The sequence below is a fragment of the Lutra lutra genome, chromosome 17 (genome assembly GCF_902655055.1).
Source record: "Lutra lutra chromosome 17, mLutLut1.2, whole genome shotgun sequence".
Taxonomy (NCBI): Eukaryota; Metazoa; Chordata; class Mammalia; order Carnivora; family Mustelidae; genus Lutra; species Lutra lutra.
Window position 1 is genome coordinate 59,075,113 of NC_062294.1, and position 14,476 is coordinate 59,089,588.

At 46.9% G+C, this 14,476-nt stretch overlaps 1 protein-coding gene and 1 non-coding gene across 6 annotated transcripts; one reads left to right on the forward strand and one right to left on the reverse strand.

Moving 5' to 3' along the window:
* Positions 1 to 5,499: 5,499 nt before the first annotated feature.
* ZNF772 (zinc finger protein 772) lies at positions 5,500 to 13,382 on the reverse strand. Of its 5 annotated transcripts, none has more exons than XM_047710694.1 (5): positions 13,130 to 13,382; positions 12,490 to 12,528; positions 10,950 to 11,070; positions 10,488 to 10,595; positions 5,500 to 9,878 (listed from the first exon to the last, which is right to left on the reverse strand). In XM_047710694.1, the coding sequence occupies exons 1-5, from the start codon at positions 13,205 to 13,207 to the stop codon at positions 8,734 to 8,736; spliced, it is 1,491 nt and encodes a 496-aa protein (XP_047566650.1). In that variant the 5' UTR covers positions 13,208 to 13,382; the 3' UTR covers positions 5,500 to 8,733. The 5 variants fall into 5 exon arrangements, with proteins under 5 accessions (XP_047566650.1, XP_047566649.1, XP_047566652.1 ...); XM_047710693.1 differs by having other exon boundaries at positions 10,950 to 11,076; XM_047710696.1 differs by lacking the exon at positions 13,130 to 13,382 and adding an exon at positions 12,887 to 13,113 and having other exon boundaries at positions 10,950 to 11,076.
* Positions 7,243 to 7,377, forward strand: LOC125090102 (U4 spliceosomal RNA). Its single transcript, XR_007124194.1, has one exon. It is a non-coding gene; the product is annotated as a U4 spliceosomal RNA (small nuclear RNA).
* Positions 13,383 to 14,476: the final 1,094 nt, after the last annotated feature.

Sequence of the window (14,476 nt, forward strand, 5' to 3'; positions counted from 1 at the left end):
CCAGGGCAGAAAGAGGGCAGAGGTGGAGTAGCGGGCAGTTATGGGCTCTACTGGAGGGTTCAGCAGGCACTGAGTCAGCTTCAGGGATGGTGGACCAAGGGTGGATTATTCGCCATTGTTCAGGTGATTTGCATTTCCCTCAAGGTGTGGGGATAATCACTAGCACGAGGCCACCTCAGGCGAGCCCTACTTCTCTCCTCTTCTGGGGTTTCTTAGGTTGTTTACTCCTGAGTGGTCAGGTGTTTCTAGGTATACGTCACAAGTTTATAGGCGTCAGATTACAGTTACCACAAACACAATAAAACATGAAGCTGAGTAAAGTACCCAATAAACCTAGGAAAACACACATGAAGAACTCTCATTACTTAAGCTTATGCAAGTTTCGGTGGCGTGTTGTAAAGTGCCTGGAACTTTCACAGGCAAACCACTGTGCGGGTTTCACAGTTACCACTATAGACTTATTCTTAAGACACTCTTACAAGCTCGTCCTCTGGATTGCCTTTGCAGCTAATTTCAAAGCCGCATGAAATTATCAATGTGACCTTTAGTTTAAAAAAAAGCATCGGGGGCACCTGGTCAGCTCAGTCATTAAGCATCTGCCTTCGGCTCAGGTCATGATCTCGGGGTCCTGGGATTGAGACCCACATCGGGCTCCCTGCTCAGCTGTGAGCCTGCTTCCCCCTCTCTCTCTGCCTGCCGCTCTGCCTACTTGTGATCTCTCTGTCAAATAAATAAACAAACTCTTTTAAAAAAAGAATTTATTTATTTGACAGAGATGGCAAGTTTTGATCTCTGAGCAGGGAGCCCGATGTGGGTCTCAATCCCAGGACCCCGAGATCATGACCTGAGCCGAAGGCAGATGCTTAATGACTGAGCTGCCCCGGTGCCCCGGCTTGTGTAATTCTTATATTCTTTAGGAAAGCAAGTTGCCTGCTGAGGACTCTAATCTCTCTCACTTCCTCTCAAGAGGAGTGGGCGATGCTTGTGGCTGTGCACGTAGCTGAGCCCTGGGGTCCCTGAGAGGCAGAGAATCCACTCCTGGTTCGAAGCACCGGGTTATTCTTTCCGAGGCAGGCAGAATAGGGAAATGCTGGGCACAAAACACAGGTAACTGAGTCTGACCCTTGACAGTGTTGTTACTATGAAGTAAGCCCTGAAATGGCTCCGGTTTGTGACAGCCAAAACATCTGGCTGCTGCAAAGCCTACAGGCATCCCAAATGTAAAAAGCTCAAGTCATAAAGTATGTACTCTGAATACAATTGAATTAAATTAGAAATAAATTACAAGAGGGGCACCTGGGTGGCTCAGTCCATTAAGCATCTGCCTTCAGCTCAGGTGATGATTGCTGGGTCCTGGGATCAAGCCCTGCATCAGGCTCCTGCTGAGTCGGGAGTCTGCTTCTCTTTCAATCTCTCCCTCTGCCCCTCCCTACTGCTCATTCTCTCTCTCTCTCTCTCTCTCAAATAATTAAAATCTTTAAACCAATATTTTTTTAAAAATTACAAGAAAGCTAAGGAAAATTCCAAATATTTGATATAACACAATTCTAACATAGTTCTAAAATGAGCCAGGTGTGAAAGGAATTTGAAAGGTGTTGGGTCGGTGGTGCCGGGAATGCAGGAGGAACAATAGAAATGACTGTTAGGCCGCCATCTTCAAGCCCCCCACCCCTTTTTCCTTTTTTCTTAACCCTTAACTCTCCCACCATAAGGATGCCCGCCCAGATCACGTCTCCACAAGTAACCGGATACCTATGCAGAAAACAGGAGCTTCAAGGACTCCCCCGACCCTCTGATCACCAAACACCTTACCATATATGGATGTGAACCCATGCCCTGCTTTGTCCCGTTAAAAGACCCCGCCGACTCCCTCCTAGCGCGAACTTCCCCGTCTCCCCCTTCCAGAGTTGCTGAACCTCGCCCAAGAGTGCCTACCTCCTCCTGGTGCGACTTTCCTGGCTCCCCTTATCCTGAGCCCCGAAACTTCGCATGAGAGTGCCTTTAATAAATCTTGCCTTGTGCCTATCTTGCCTGGTGTTGTGTTTACCTCGCCTGTAAAACCTTACAAAAGGAAGATGGGAGAGACTTTAAAATGAAAACATACCATATTGGGTGCCTGGGTGGCTCAGTTGTTAAGAGTCTGCCTTTGGCTCAGGTTGTGATCCCAGGGTCCTGTTTGCCTGCTTCTCCCTCTCCCCCGTCTTGTGTTCCTTCTCTTGCTGTCACTCTCTCTGTGTCAAATACATAAATAAATATAATCTTTTTAAAAAAATACCATATTAAGTTCTATGGGAGACAACTAAAAGTAGTTCTTATGGGACCACTTTTGGTATTAAGCATCTATATTAGGAAGAAAAGGTTTCCAATGACAATCTCAGCTTCCATGTTAAAAAAGTAGCAAAGGAAATAAAATGCAGTAAAAGCAAAAGGCAGGGTGCTTAGCTGGCTCAGTCAGAAGAGTATGGTCCCTTGGTCCCGGGCTTGTGAGTTCCAGCCCCCTACTGGGCAAAGAGATTACAAAAAAACAAAACAAAAGCAAACGGCAATAGTTAAAAAAAAAAAAAAAAAGTCAAATCAGAAAAAAATGGAACAGGAAAATCAGTGCAACCAAGTGCTTTAAGGAGATAATGAAAGTGATCAAGAAAAGGTGAGGTATAGACATCACCAGTGTAAGAAGCGCGAACTCAGAAAAGGGAGACCTCGGGCGCCTGGGTGGCTCAGTGGGTTAAGCCACTGCCTTCGGCTCAGGTCATGATCTCAGGGTCCTGGGATCGAGTCCCGCATCGGGCTCCCTGCTGAGCAGAGAGCCTGCTTCCCTCTCTCTCTCTCTGCCTGCCTCTCTGCCTACTTGTGATCTCTCTCTGTCAAATAAATAAATAAAATCTTTAAAAAAAAAAAAAAGAAAAAAAAAGAAAAGGGAGACCTCATTTAGAATGAGCCGGAGGCCAGCAGGGGGAGCTCTTACACCTGGCACTAGTCGTCCACGGCAGCCCCAACAGGAAGTGACGGACCTCGCAAACCAATACCACTTCACTATTCCCCAGGAGTAAGTTAGATTTCTTCCTCTCCTGGCAACAGCCCAGCCAATGATGAAGACAAGCCCACTCAACGAGAAGCCACTATACTTACAGCTCCGTTCACTCCAATGGACTTTTAGTTTATAACAGCCTTCCCAACTTCCCTTTTCCTCTATAAAAGAGCATTGCTGGGGCGCCTGGGTGGCTCAGTGGGTTAAAGCCTCTGCCTTCGGCTCAGGTCATGATCTCAGGGTCCTGGGATTGAGCCCCACATCAGGCTCTCTGCTTGGCAGGGAGCCTGCTTTCCCCTCTCTGCCTGCTGCTCTGCCTGCTTGTGATCTCTAGCAAATAATTTTTTTTAAAGAGCATTCCTCACCTTTGTTCTCTCGACTTGCTATGGTTTTGCTGAAGCTTGTTTGTCCTGGATTGATAAGGACAGCCAATATCATTTTGTTTTTGTCAGGAAAGAACAGAAATAACACCTAGACAGTCATACCGCAAGGTCTCACAGAGTCCCTCTTACTTTTCACAAACTGTAGAACTTGATTTGGATGACAGAAAGTTCTGTGCACTCTCTACTTAGCTGCAAGATGATTTGCTTCTCTGTCCCCTTCTCAAATCTCTTCACGGGAAGGCCACATCCACTTGTTAAAATTTTTGGCCTTAAAGGGACGTAACATCGCCAATGAAAAAATTGCAATTTGCTCAGTCTCAGGTTAGATACTCAGGGGGCCTGATCTTAAGATTTTATTTGACAGAGATCACAAGTAGGCAGAGAGGCAGGCAGAGAGAGAGAGGAAGGGAAGCAGGCTCCCTACTGAGCAGAGAGCCCGATGTGGGGGCTCGATCCCAGGACCTGAGATCTCTGTCCCTTATGGGAAACCTCGCTCAGACTTCCCAGCAATCAGGGAACCCATTTTACTGGTCAGATACATTTCTGTGCTCCTTGGCCAGTTTTACACTTTTGTTGTGCATATTATCTTAAACCCTCAGTTCGCTGAATGCACTAGCGGCACTTATTAAGACTCAATTGGCAAAACTTTAGACTCTCTGGCTGTTAATTCTTCTATACCTCACATCCACCCCTGTGGGGACTCATGGACTTTTACCCTTTGACGTAGTCACAGGACTTGGTCCCTGCCTTCTTTGACCCACAGTTGATAAAACTGTGTAGAGGCGTAATTACTTCTGTTAAAAACAACCATGTTTTGGTAGAGCGATCTTCTCAGAGTACTGCCCCGTGACCTTAAGCATCACACTTTGCAACCTGGAGATTTGGGCTATTGGAAAAGACACCTCCAGACTCTTCAGCCTCACTGGAAAGACCGTTGTCAGGAACTGCTAACCAACCCTTGTGCCACCAAACTCCAGGGAAAAGACTTGGGTATCTGTAACACCTCTACAGAAAGCACCAAACCTTGACTGGATCTGCACACCATCTGGTGACTTGAAAGTAAAGATTTCTTGGAATTGAGGCAGACGTCTGACAACAGCTTTCCCAAGATGTGCAAAACAAGCATGCATACCTTTTTCACTATAGCTTCTTCTTGAATGGGAAAACAGTCCCACTGTCTGCATTTCCCAAGCCCTGGCAAGCAGGAGAGCATCTTTTGATCGCGGCCTTTCAGAAGCAGCCTCGTGACCCTGGGACAAGTTAGTTTTCACCTGCTTTTCCTTACAGGTTGGAAGGTTCAAAGTTCAGAAGTCTCCTTCATCTGAACTACTGACTGACTTCAGATTCATCTCCAAATTCATGGTCTCTGAATTTTCAACCTCACAGACTGTATTAGCAAGAACACATTTGTTTCTAAATTTTTTAATATATTTTTAAAGATTTTGTTTATTTGAGAGAGGATGAGAGAAAGAGAGCATGAGAGAGAGGAGTGTTAGAGGTAGAAGCTGACTCTCTGCCAAGCAGGGAGGCCGATGCAGGGCTTGATCCTGGGACTCCAGGATCATGACCTGAACCGAAGGCAGTTGCTCAACCAACTGAGCCACCAGGCGCCCTCTAAATAGTTTTTTGAGGTAACAGTACGGTGTTTTGTTTTGGTAACGGTACGGTTTTAAGATATCTTTGAAGTTCTGTTGTTTTGCAAAAAGTTCATCGGCTGTTGCTCCATGTTCACATCCACACTGTCTTCCCACGCACACGTGGTTCACTCTTCCCCCGTACTCTAGTGGTATTCGGTAGTCTGTTTTCGTGGTCACTTTAAGCAAACATTTTCAAGAGGAATACCTCACTCCAAGTTTGACTTCATAGGGAGAACTTTTCTCCCCTAAGTTGGAATAAGTGCCAATAAACATTTCATTTCACTTTCAGAACTAGTGTCCTTGTTTAGAACCATCATACAGGGGTGCCTGAGTGGCTCAGTCGGTTAAGCATCTTCTTTGGGCTCAGGTCATGACCCCAGGGTCCTGGGATCTAGTCCTGCATCAGGTTCCTTGCTCAGCAGGGAGCCTGCTTCTCCCTCTGCTCGTGCGCACGCTCTCTCTCTGACAAATAAAGGAATAAATAAAATAAAAACAACCATCATACAATTTGAAATTGTTACTTTTGACTTGTATAGAACTGTTTTGTATTTTGCTGTTGAGGGTTTTTTTTTTTTATCTTTTTAAATGATCACCCAATAAGGTGATGCTGGCTGATGCTTCAAGACTCCGAGTTTCTCCCTCCTAACTTTCCTTATTCCTCAAATGTGGCCTTAACTGGTTTCCACTTGCAACACTTTCCTTCCAACGTAGGACATGACAACCTTCCTGGTACTGAGGGACAAAACCAGTAAGCATAAAGAACCTGACTACTGATTGGCAATGCTTTCAAAGAAAGATCTTAATCAAAAGGGGGAAATGGGCAAATTAATAAAAGGAAACCTCATTTAGAATGAGGTCAGGCGGCCAGCAGGGGGTGCTCTCACGCGTGGCACTAGCTGCCGACTGCAGACTGGACAGGAAGAGGTGGACCTTGCGAGCCAATACTACTTTATTATCCTAGCAGGAGGAGAGAGTTCTTCCTCCCCTGGCAACAATCCAACCAATTAGAGACAGTGATAGCTCAGCTAATAACAAACTGTAGTTACAAGCCCCAATTTAGGTCAGTGGACTTTTAGTTTATTACAGCCCTTCCCAACTTCCCCCTTTCCTCTATAAAAATTCGTTCTTTACCTTCGTTCTCTGGACTTGCCTATGGTTTTGCTAAAATTCACTTGTCCTAGATTGTAATCTCAGCTATTCCTGAATAAACCCATTTTTTGGCTGGTAAAATAACTGGCAGTTTTATTTTTAAGGTTAACACAGGAATTAGAGGTGGCATCAGTAAAGACTCTGCAGGCACTAAAATAATAATGGTTTGAAAAGTTTGATTACTTAAATAAAATGAACTCCTTGAATGACACAAACCACCAATGCTCACTCTATAGGAAAAAAGATAACTTCTATAGATGTAAATCCACTATGAAAATTAAATTTGTAATTACAAATCTTCCCATAAGATAAACTCCAGGTCCAATTATTTCACTGGTGAATTCTACAAAACAAGGAAGAAACAACACCAATTCTTCAGAAACTGAAATTTAAAAATTAAATCAGGGGATACTTAACCAACGTAATGTATAAAGCCAGCATTATGGTGATACCAATTAAACCCAAGCATTAAGAAAAATTAGAAACTAACATCTCTCATGAACAAAAATCTTAAAAAAAAAAAAAGGCAAATAAATACAATACATAAAAAGAACACATCATGACCAAGCGGGGCTCATCTTAGAAATGTAAGACTGGTTTAAGTTTTTAAAATTTGTCAATGTAACTCATCATTGAAAGATTAAAAATGCAAAAGAAAATAAAGCCTACGATTGTGGTGGCCACTATCCTAGACATTCTCTTAGAACCCCTACCTTCTTGTATTATCCCTGTTCTGGAATCCCCTTCCACTTTACACCAGGATGAGTCTGTGTCACCCACAGAGTAAGTCAGGAAAGTTAACACATCATGTCCTGGAAAAGGTCGAACAGATACTGTAGCTGTTTTTGTGTGAGCCCTCTACTGGATCACCCGATTTGGAACTTCTTCTCTAAAATGAGAAAAAGCATGAATGCAAAGGAATGAATTGATCCTAACACTGATGGATCACAAGATAATTATTCAAAGTTAAAGGCAGATACGTCAGAGTACATATTAAAGTGTTACCTGTGTACATAAATTTTTCCACAGATAAAAAAATTCTGGGAGCTTTGTGCAGTGGCAGTATTGTAGCCAATGAGGTTTATCCGAGGCACGACTATTGCTAATTGAAAAAAATTCTGGGAAATTCAAATAAATCTACTGTGACAGAAAGCAAGATGAATGGTTGCCTGGGAATGGGTAAGGGACAGAGGGATTGTGGGGCACATCAGAAAACTTGGCTTCACAGGTGCAAACATGTATCAAAACTTATCAAACTGTACACTATAAATATGTGCATTTTATTGCAGAAAATGCTTCAACTGATTGCTCTGACAGTGACTGTAGCCATAAGAGACACAAATATGGGAATCCTGAGAATTTCTGTAACCTTGTACCAAAGCCATAGTGATGGAAACATGTGGATTTACCTTTATTAGAGTCACACTCCCTGTAGTTTGCTCCCAACTCCCTATTAATCAGTATCTGTGCCAATTATGATTCCTACCTAGTCTTAGGGGACAGTGACATCTGCCTATTAAATAAATTTCAGGGGCACTGGCAGGTCCCAGGGGTCAAGTTCTCATCAAGAGAATATGGGACTATGAAACTCCCTCTGGGACAAGGGAAACAATTCATACTGCCCCCAGATACACCAGAGGCTGTCACAACTGCCCAGTGCTCAGGGTGACCATGATCACAAATCTCAGCATATAGGCCAAAAGATTAGGCCCACCAAGATCGGTATTCTTTCATAGGCAACCTTGAGCAGTAATGCAAGTTAGGCTAAAATGAAAGATGTTCCTTGCTTGCCATTCTGCTAACACCACTGAGACGCAATATTTGGCACTCTCACAAAAGCTCTTCCTCCCTTCACGCTGGCAGAATCCAATTCTGTTTTCAATACAACGCAGAGTGAATGGAATCCCCAAAATTATAGTTTAAAAACTAAGTCATTTGTTGCAAAAACAGAACATGAGACAGACAACTCCTAAGGTAGGTGACTTGAAGACTGCACAAATCCATCGTGAGTGCAAAATGAGACCAACGAAGTCCACGAAAAACGGAAACCTTCTCTGCAAGCAGCCAGCAGAACAAAGCTTGCCACCTTCTGACCAAAGTTAGGTCGTGTCCATGCTTATACCAGCTGGTGGTGGAGACGGCAGGAAGGAGTATGGATTTTTAATGGGCTCCGGGTACTGATGATTCCCTCTGGGGAAGGGAGGAGCAGAGGACTGCCTATTACAACATGTTGGGGTGACTTATGCACAATGTGGGACTCTGCCATTCCATACATGACTGGTTTTTTATTTTCTGTTTTTCCAGAGACACGGGCAGTGACAGAATTCTGGCAAGGCTTCTGGACAGGTTACAAAGGGCAACACTGCACCAGAAAGCTTCCCACATATGTTGCACTCAGAAAAATCTCCTCGGGGTGGATGTTTAAATGTTATGAGGTTCAACTTCTGGCTGATGGCTACTCAGGAAGGCTAATCTCAGAGCTTCTCTCTGCTGTCAGTCACTAATGGAACAAGGAAATGGTGTATTCCCTGCCATCCTAAGGCCTTTCTCCAATGTGAACTTTCCAGTGTCGGATGAGGGAAGCTCTTTGCCTGAAGGCCTTCCCACACTCACTGCACTTATATGGCCTTTCTCCAGTGTGAATTCTGTGGTGTTGAACAAGTACATGTTTGTGGCTAAAGGCTTTTCCACAGTCACTGCACGCATAGGGCTTTTCACCATTGTGAACTCTCTGGTGTGCAATAAGGTCGGAGCTCTGGCTAAAGAACTTCCCACATGCAATGCACTCATAGGGCCTTGCTCCAGTATGAACACTCCAGTGTTTAATGAGTCTGTATTTGTGACCAAAGTACTTCCCACATTCGCTGCACTCATAAGGTCTTTCTCCAGTATGGATACTCTCATGCTGAACAAGTGTGGATTTGTGGCTATACGCTTTCCCACATTCACTGCACTTGTAAGGCCTCGCTCCAGTGTGAACTCTCTGGTGTACAATAAGGTTGGAGCTATGATTGAAAACTTTCCCACATATGCCACACTCGTATGGCATTTCTCCAGTGTGGATTCTCTGGTGCTGAGCAAGTATGGGTTTGCGGCTGAAGGTTTTCCCACATTCGCTGCACTCATAAGGCCTTTCTCCAGTGTGGACTCTCTGGTGCTGGACAAGTGAGTCTTTGCGGCTGAAGGCTTTCCCACATTCATTGCACTCGTAATGCCTTTGTCCACTGTGAAAGGCACCCACACATTTGGTGTTACTGCTTGGCTTCCATTGACTATGAGGAGCACGCTGCTGGAAAATATTTGAGCTAGTTGGGAAGTCCTTATAACTCTTCCCTGTCGTACAAGGGATCTCCAGTGGATCGACAGGGGAGCTGCTCACAAACAAGGGGCTGCCCTTGCCCCCTCTGAAGCGCTCCTCTCCACTGTGCTGCTTCTGGTGGTGAAGGTTTGCATTGAAGCAGAATTGTTTCCCACATGCCCCACACATGTATGATTTCTGCTCAGGGTGTGTTCCCTGGGGCTCAGCCACATGCAAAATGTCTCTCAAGACCAAGCCACATGTCTCACAGAGGTGGGCCTTCTGGGTAGAAGGACGTGCCTTGGGAGTCCTGACCTGTGACACTCCCATAAAACTGTTCTGCTCAAAAGCTATCTCCTCGTCCTCCATTCCATGCCAACAACCTGAAAGTAGACAAATGTACAGGACAAGTACAAATTAACACTGATGGAAGGGGTGGCCTTATTATATATGTGTGTCTAACTGAAGTAAGATCAAGGTCACAGGAATGCTATCAGAACAAGAGGCCCAAGCTCAAGCGAGTAAAGGGCTGCCGTGCAGTAGTTGGCATCTAAAGATCACAGAATGGGAAAGTCTAAGGGGGAAAAAAAAGAAAGAAAAAAGGAATAGAAGAGGCCTTGACTAGGAGGACAGGGTACAGCCTGTGGGGTACAGCCCAGGAAGAACATTCCACAAGGGGACAAGTGAGAGCTGTGAAGCTTGACTACTGACGAGCTACCACTGAGCAGTTGGTATCTAAGGGTGGTTTAGGGCACGTGCACATCTCACAACATACGGAGTATAAGCCAATGTTGGGGGGCACTGCAGAGGAAGCAGTGGAGAGAACAGGTGAGCTATGGAAGCTGAGGTGGGGAACAGCCAGAGGCAAGGTCAGAGCATAAGACAAGTGTGTACATGGGAAAGTAAAGTGTGGGAGAGAGGTTAGGGAATGACAGGAACACAGTCCCAACATCACATCCTTCCCCATTCCCATTCCCCAGGGCCACACCCACCCTGAGCTTCTCTGGTCCTGGCTGGAGTAACGTCTGCCCAGTCAGATCTCCAGGGCTTGCTGCCCAGCTCCAGGGAGGGAACCCCATGGGACATGGAAGATTCATCTCCTAAAGGGAAGACAAGACAGGTAAATGGGTAGCACTGGTTTGGGTAACCCACCACTCAGAGAAGAAAACCAAGTATTATAAAATAACCTCAAAGTAGGGTCTTGCACAAATAGCTCAGTGGTCTCAGCCAGCGGTGACCACTCCGGTCCCGCAGTTCCTGACCCAGACAGGCTGCTGCAGACGTCAGATAGAGGGAGGGGCCAGAAACTGGGGGACACGAGCGCATGGATCTGGACAGGGCATCCAGGCAGGGAGAGAACAAACTCTGTTAACAGGAAGGACTGGACTATCCTTGGGAGACAGGGGAGCAGCAGAGCCCAGTACAGGACGCTGGGGTGGGTGTGAGGGACTTACTCAGCGAGGCCACAAGTGCAAAGGTCTCCATCATCACATCGCGGTACAGGTGTCTCTGAGCCTCATCAAGGAGACCCCACTCCTCCTGGGAGAAGTACACAGCCACGTCCTCAAAGTTCACCTGTCCCTGCCACAATGAGGAGAGCCAAGTCCATGAGTAGCCTCTCTCCCAAGGACACCCATCGAGGCCCCCACAGATCTTCCGTCCTGCATTTCTTCCTACCTAATTCCTCAACTCGGGAAATATAGAGAGTGGATGCCAATGGTGTCTGCACTCTCCTAACTGTCCCTTTGTTATAGTGCCTGCCAATAGCAACCATAGGCAGGTGGTCAGAGAGGCACCATCTAACCTCTGGGCCCAGCCTGCAGGACTGCTCTGCTCTCCCCATCCCCCACCCCCACCTCCGGCCAACCAGTTCTCCTGGGGCTACTAAAATCATGCTACCCCACAACCAAAGTTGGGCACACCTTTCTCTTTTAGGCCCCCAAAACCAAGACCCAGGAGCCATCTGTTCACACTACTTTGCAGGTGCACAAAATTCTGGATCCTACTCTGTCTCACAACTCTGGCACCCCACCCAGTCACTGGCCTCCACCATCACCTTCCTGGCTCACTAACTGCACTGCATGGCACATTCTTCCTCTTAAACCTGCCTACACGCCCCCTGCTACTTTTTGGATGTCTCCATCATGAACCCCTCCACAGAAGTCCAGTCCTGTGTCCAGCAGCTCACCTGATGCCTCCACTTGGTGTTCTCTGGAACATCTTAGACTCTTCACATGGGCAACAAATTTAAAATCCTAATATCCAATCTGAGTTGTGTCTAGCACTGATTTGCCCATCTCTACTGATGGAGCTTCTACCCTTCCAGCTAATATAGGCTAAAACCTTGGGGTTTTCTCTTTCTCTCTCACATGAAAAAAAAAAAAAAATCTGATCCAACACTTCTCCCACCTACACAGCTCCCCTCTGGCCCATCCCTTCCTACCGCTCACCTGGAATGTTGAAGCAACCTCCTCCCTGGTTTCTCTGTGTACACCAGAGCTCCTTCTACCCTCACTACACATAGTTTGTTCTCCACTTAGCATCCACAGGGTGCCTGTTAAAACCTGGAGCAGACCACCTCCCTCCTCCACTCCATAGCCCCATGGCTACACAACTCTCAGAACAGAGGCCTAGCTAGTCATCTGGTCACTCTAGACCTGACTCCTGGCCACCTGCTCCTGATTCCTACCACACATGGGCGAGACCTGCTGTTTTCTGAAAACTTCCATCTCAGTCTCTCCTCCAAGTACATGCACATGTTAGTTCCTGCACCTGGAACAACTCTCCACATCTTATTCCAACAGTTACCCAAAATGAGAAGCTTTCTATATAACCCCTGGCCTGGGCTCAAAATCCTGGGCTGGAGACTTCTCCAGGGTCCTCAGACTCAAGAGCCAAGAGAGTATATAAGAAGAGTGCTGTATGATACCCAAATCCTGGAGACCAGGTGGGTGGGGGGTCGGATGGCTGAGAGCACAGACACCCTTCCCTCACCTGTACAGGGTCCATAATTACTTCTGAGTTCATCGGAACCTGTGGGAAGAGGGAGACTGTGAGAGACAAGCAAGCACGAAGGAGCTCATGCCTATCCCCTACTGCTGCCCCGCCGCAAATACCCGGGGCTAACTGCCTACCTTCTGTGCCTAGGTCTTCAGGCCACCTGACAGCTGTGTTACCTCGGACTAGGTCTTTCTGTGCCTCACGGGCCGCCTCATCTCCCAAACTTGCTTGTTCCACAAGCAGCCTATGAAATACTTTTAAAAGCCTTCAGATGGCGTCCCTCCCGGTCTAGAACCCTTCATAGCTCCCAGCACGCTCACAGTGACGTTAGAGCTACTCAGGCTGACACCGCAGGTCTAAGTCCTCCTCACACTATGATCCTTTCACACACCAAGGCTCCAGGTTTCCCGAATGCTCCGTCTGTGTCGCCTCCCAAGCCTTTGCATATGCTGGCCCCTCTGTCCGCGACGTCCCTCCACAGCCCGCCACACCGGCGATCAGAAACGGGGCCCAACCAGGGGCGCCCCTGCTGTCTAGACACAGGGGCCTGAGCGGCAGCGCCCTGAGGCAGCTCATTCGAGGGTCTGCATTCAGAAACAGAGGTCGCGCGAGGACCCGAGGGCGCAGCACCCACCTGCGCCGGGTCGGTCAGCGCGACCGCGGCCACCGGAACCTGCGGACCGGGGAAGGCGCGCGGAGGGGAGGGGGTCATTAGCGGTCGACAGGTGCAAGGACCCGATCCTCAGGCCCGCCTCTGTTCAGGGGAGACAACGCCTCCTCTCGCGTTTGCCTTCTCGTGTCATTCAGGCCTGACGGCTGTCTGACACCAACCAGGTAGGTTAATCTAAAAACAAACAACATGTCCGCTCAAGAGGGGAACGGAAGTCCCTCCCTGACGTCTCCCGCACCAACGGAAATGCCCCTCTCCCCAGCCTTCATTGGTCCAGCATCGCGGAGAATCCTGGGTAATGTGGTTTCCTTCGCGACCACACTGGCGAGAGGCGTCAGCGCCGCCTCGGGAGCCACGAAGCTAGCGGCGCCTAGAAATTGCGTCTCCTTAAGGACTAGGCGGGGCTGCTCTTTCCCTTAAAGGAGCCGTTCCCATATTTCCGATAAGGGCGATCTGTAACGCGTTACAGAAATGCTTAGAGATATTATTTCAGGACTCTGCGCAGAAACTGCTCACCAGAAAATTAATTTCTCCTAGATTTTTACAGGTGGAAGCTAATATATATTGTCATCAAGTAAACTCCTGTAGCCTGCAGCTCTGGAGTTAGTTTTGTGAGCCTCAGCATGGAGGGCGAGGAACAGGAGAGGAAAGACTCCAGACACCCGACGAGGTGGACATGAAGAGGGATATTAAGCGCCGCTCAAGCACGTGGGCAGTGTTTGTGCCTCTGATCACCTCAGAACTCATTCCTCCTGACTGTATAATCAGTGACTGTGTAGAACACGGGTGCAGCACGTTTTTACAAGATAATATTTCTTACTCTGTACATAGAGATGTATTCAATTCCTTGTAGGTATGTTACAAATGTCTGAAAGAAAGGCGATGTACCAAATGTCGTTTGGGAGTCAGGAGGGCAGTAAGAACAGTCTCTATGCAGAAAAAAGTGGCCACGAAATTAAATTTCTATACACAGTAAAAATGTCTCTTAAGAAGTTGTGACAGAGGTGCCAGTCGTTAAGCGTCTGCTTTCAGCTCAGGTCATGATCCCAGGATTCTGGAATCGAGCCTCAGACTCTCTGCTCAGCAGGAAGCCTGCTTCTCCCTCTCCCACTCCCTCTGCTTGCTCCCTCTCTCTCTGTGTCTTTCTCTGTCAAATAAATAAAAAATATTTAAAAAAAAAGAATTTGTGACATAAGACTATTATTATATGAGGCCCCAAATGAGGAATGTAATGGAAAACAAACCCACAGAAAATAAAATTCTAAGCAAAATATTTAAGTTCAAGGAAGAGTGATCCCAGATGAAAAGTCT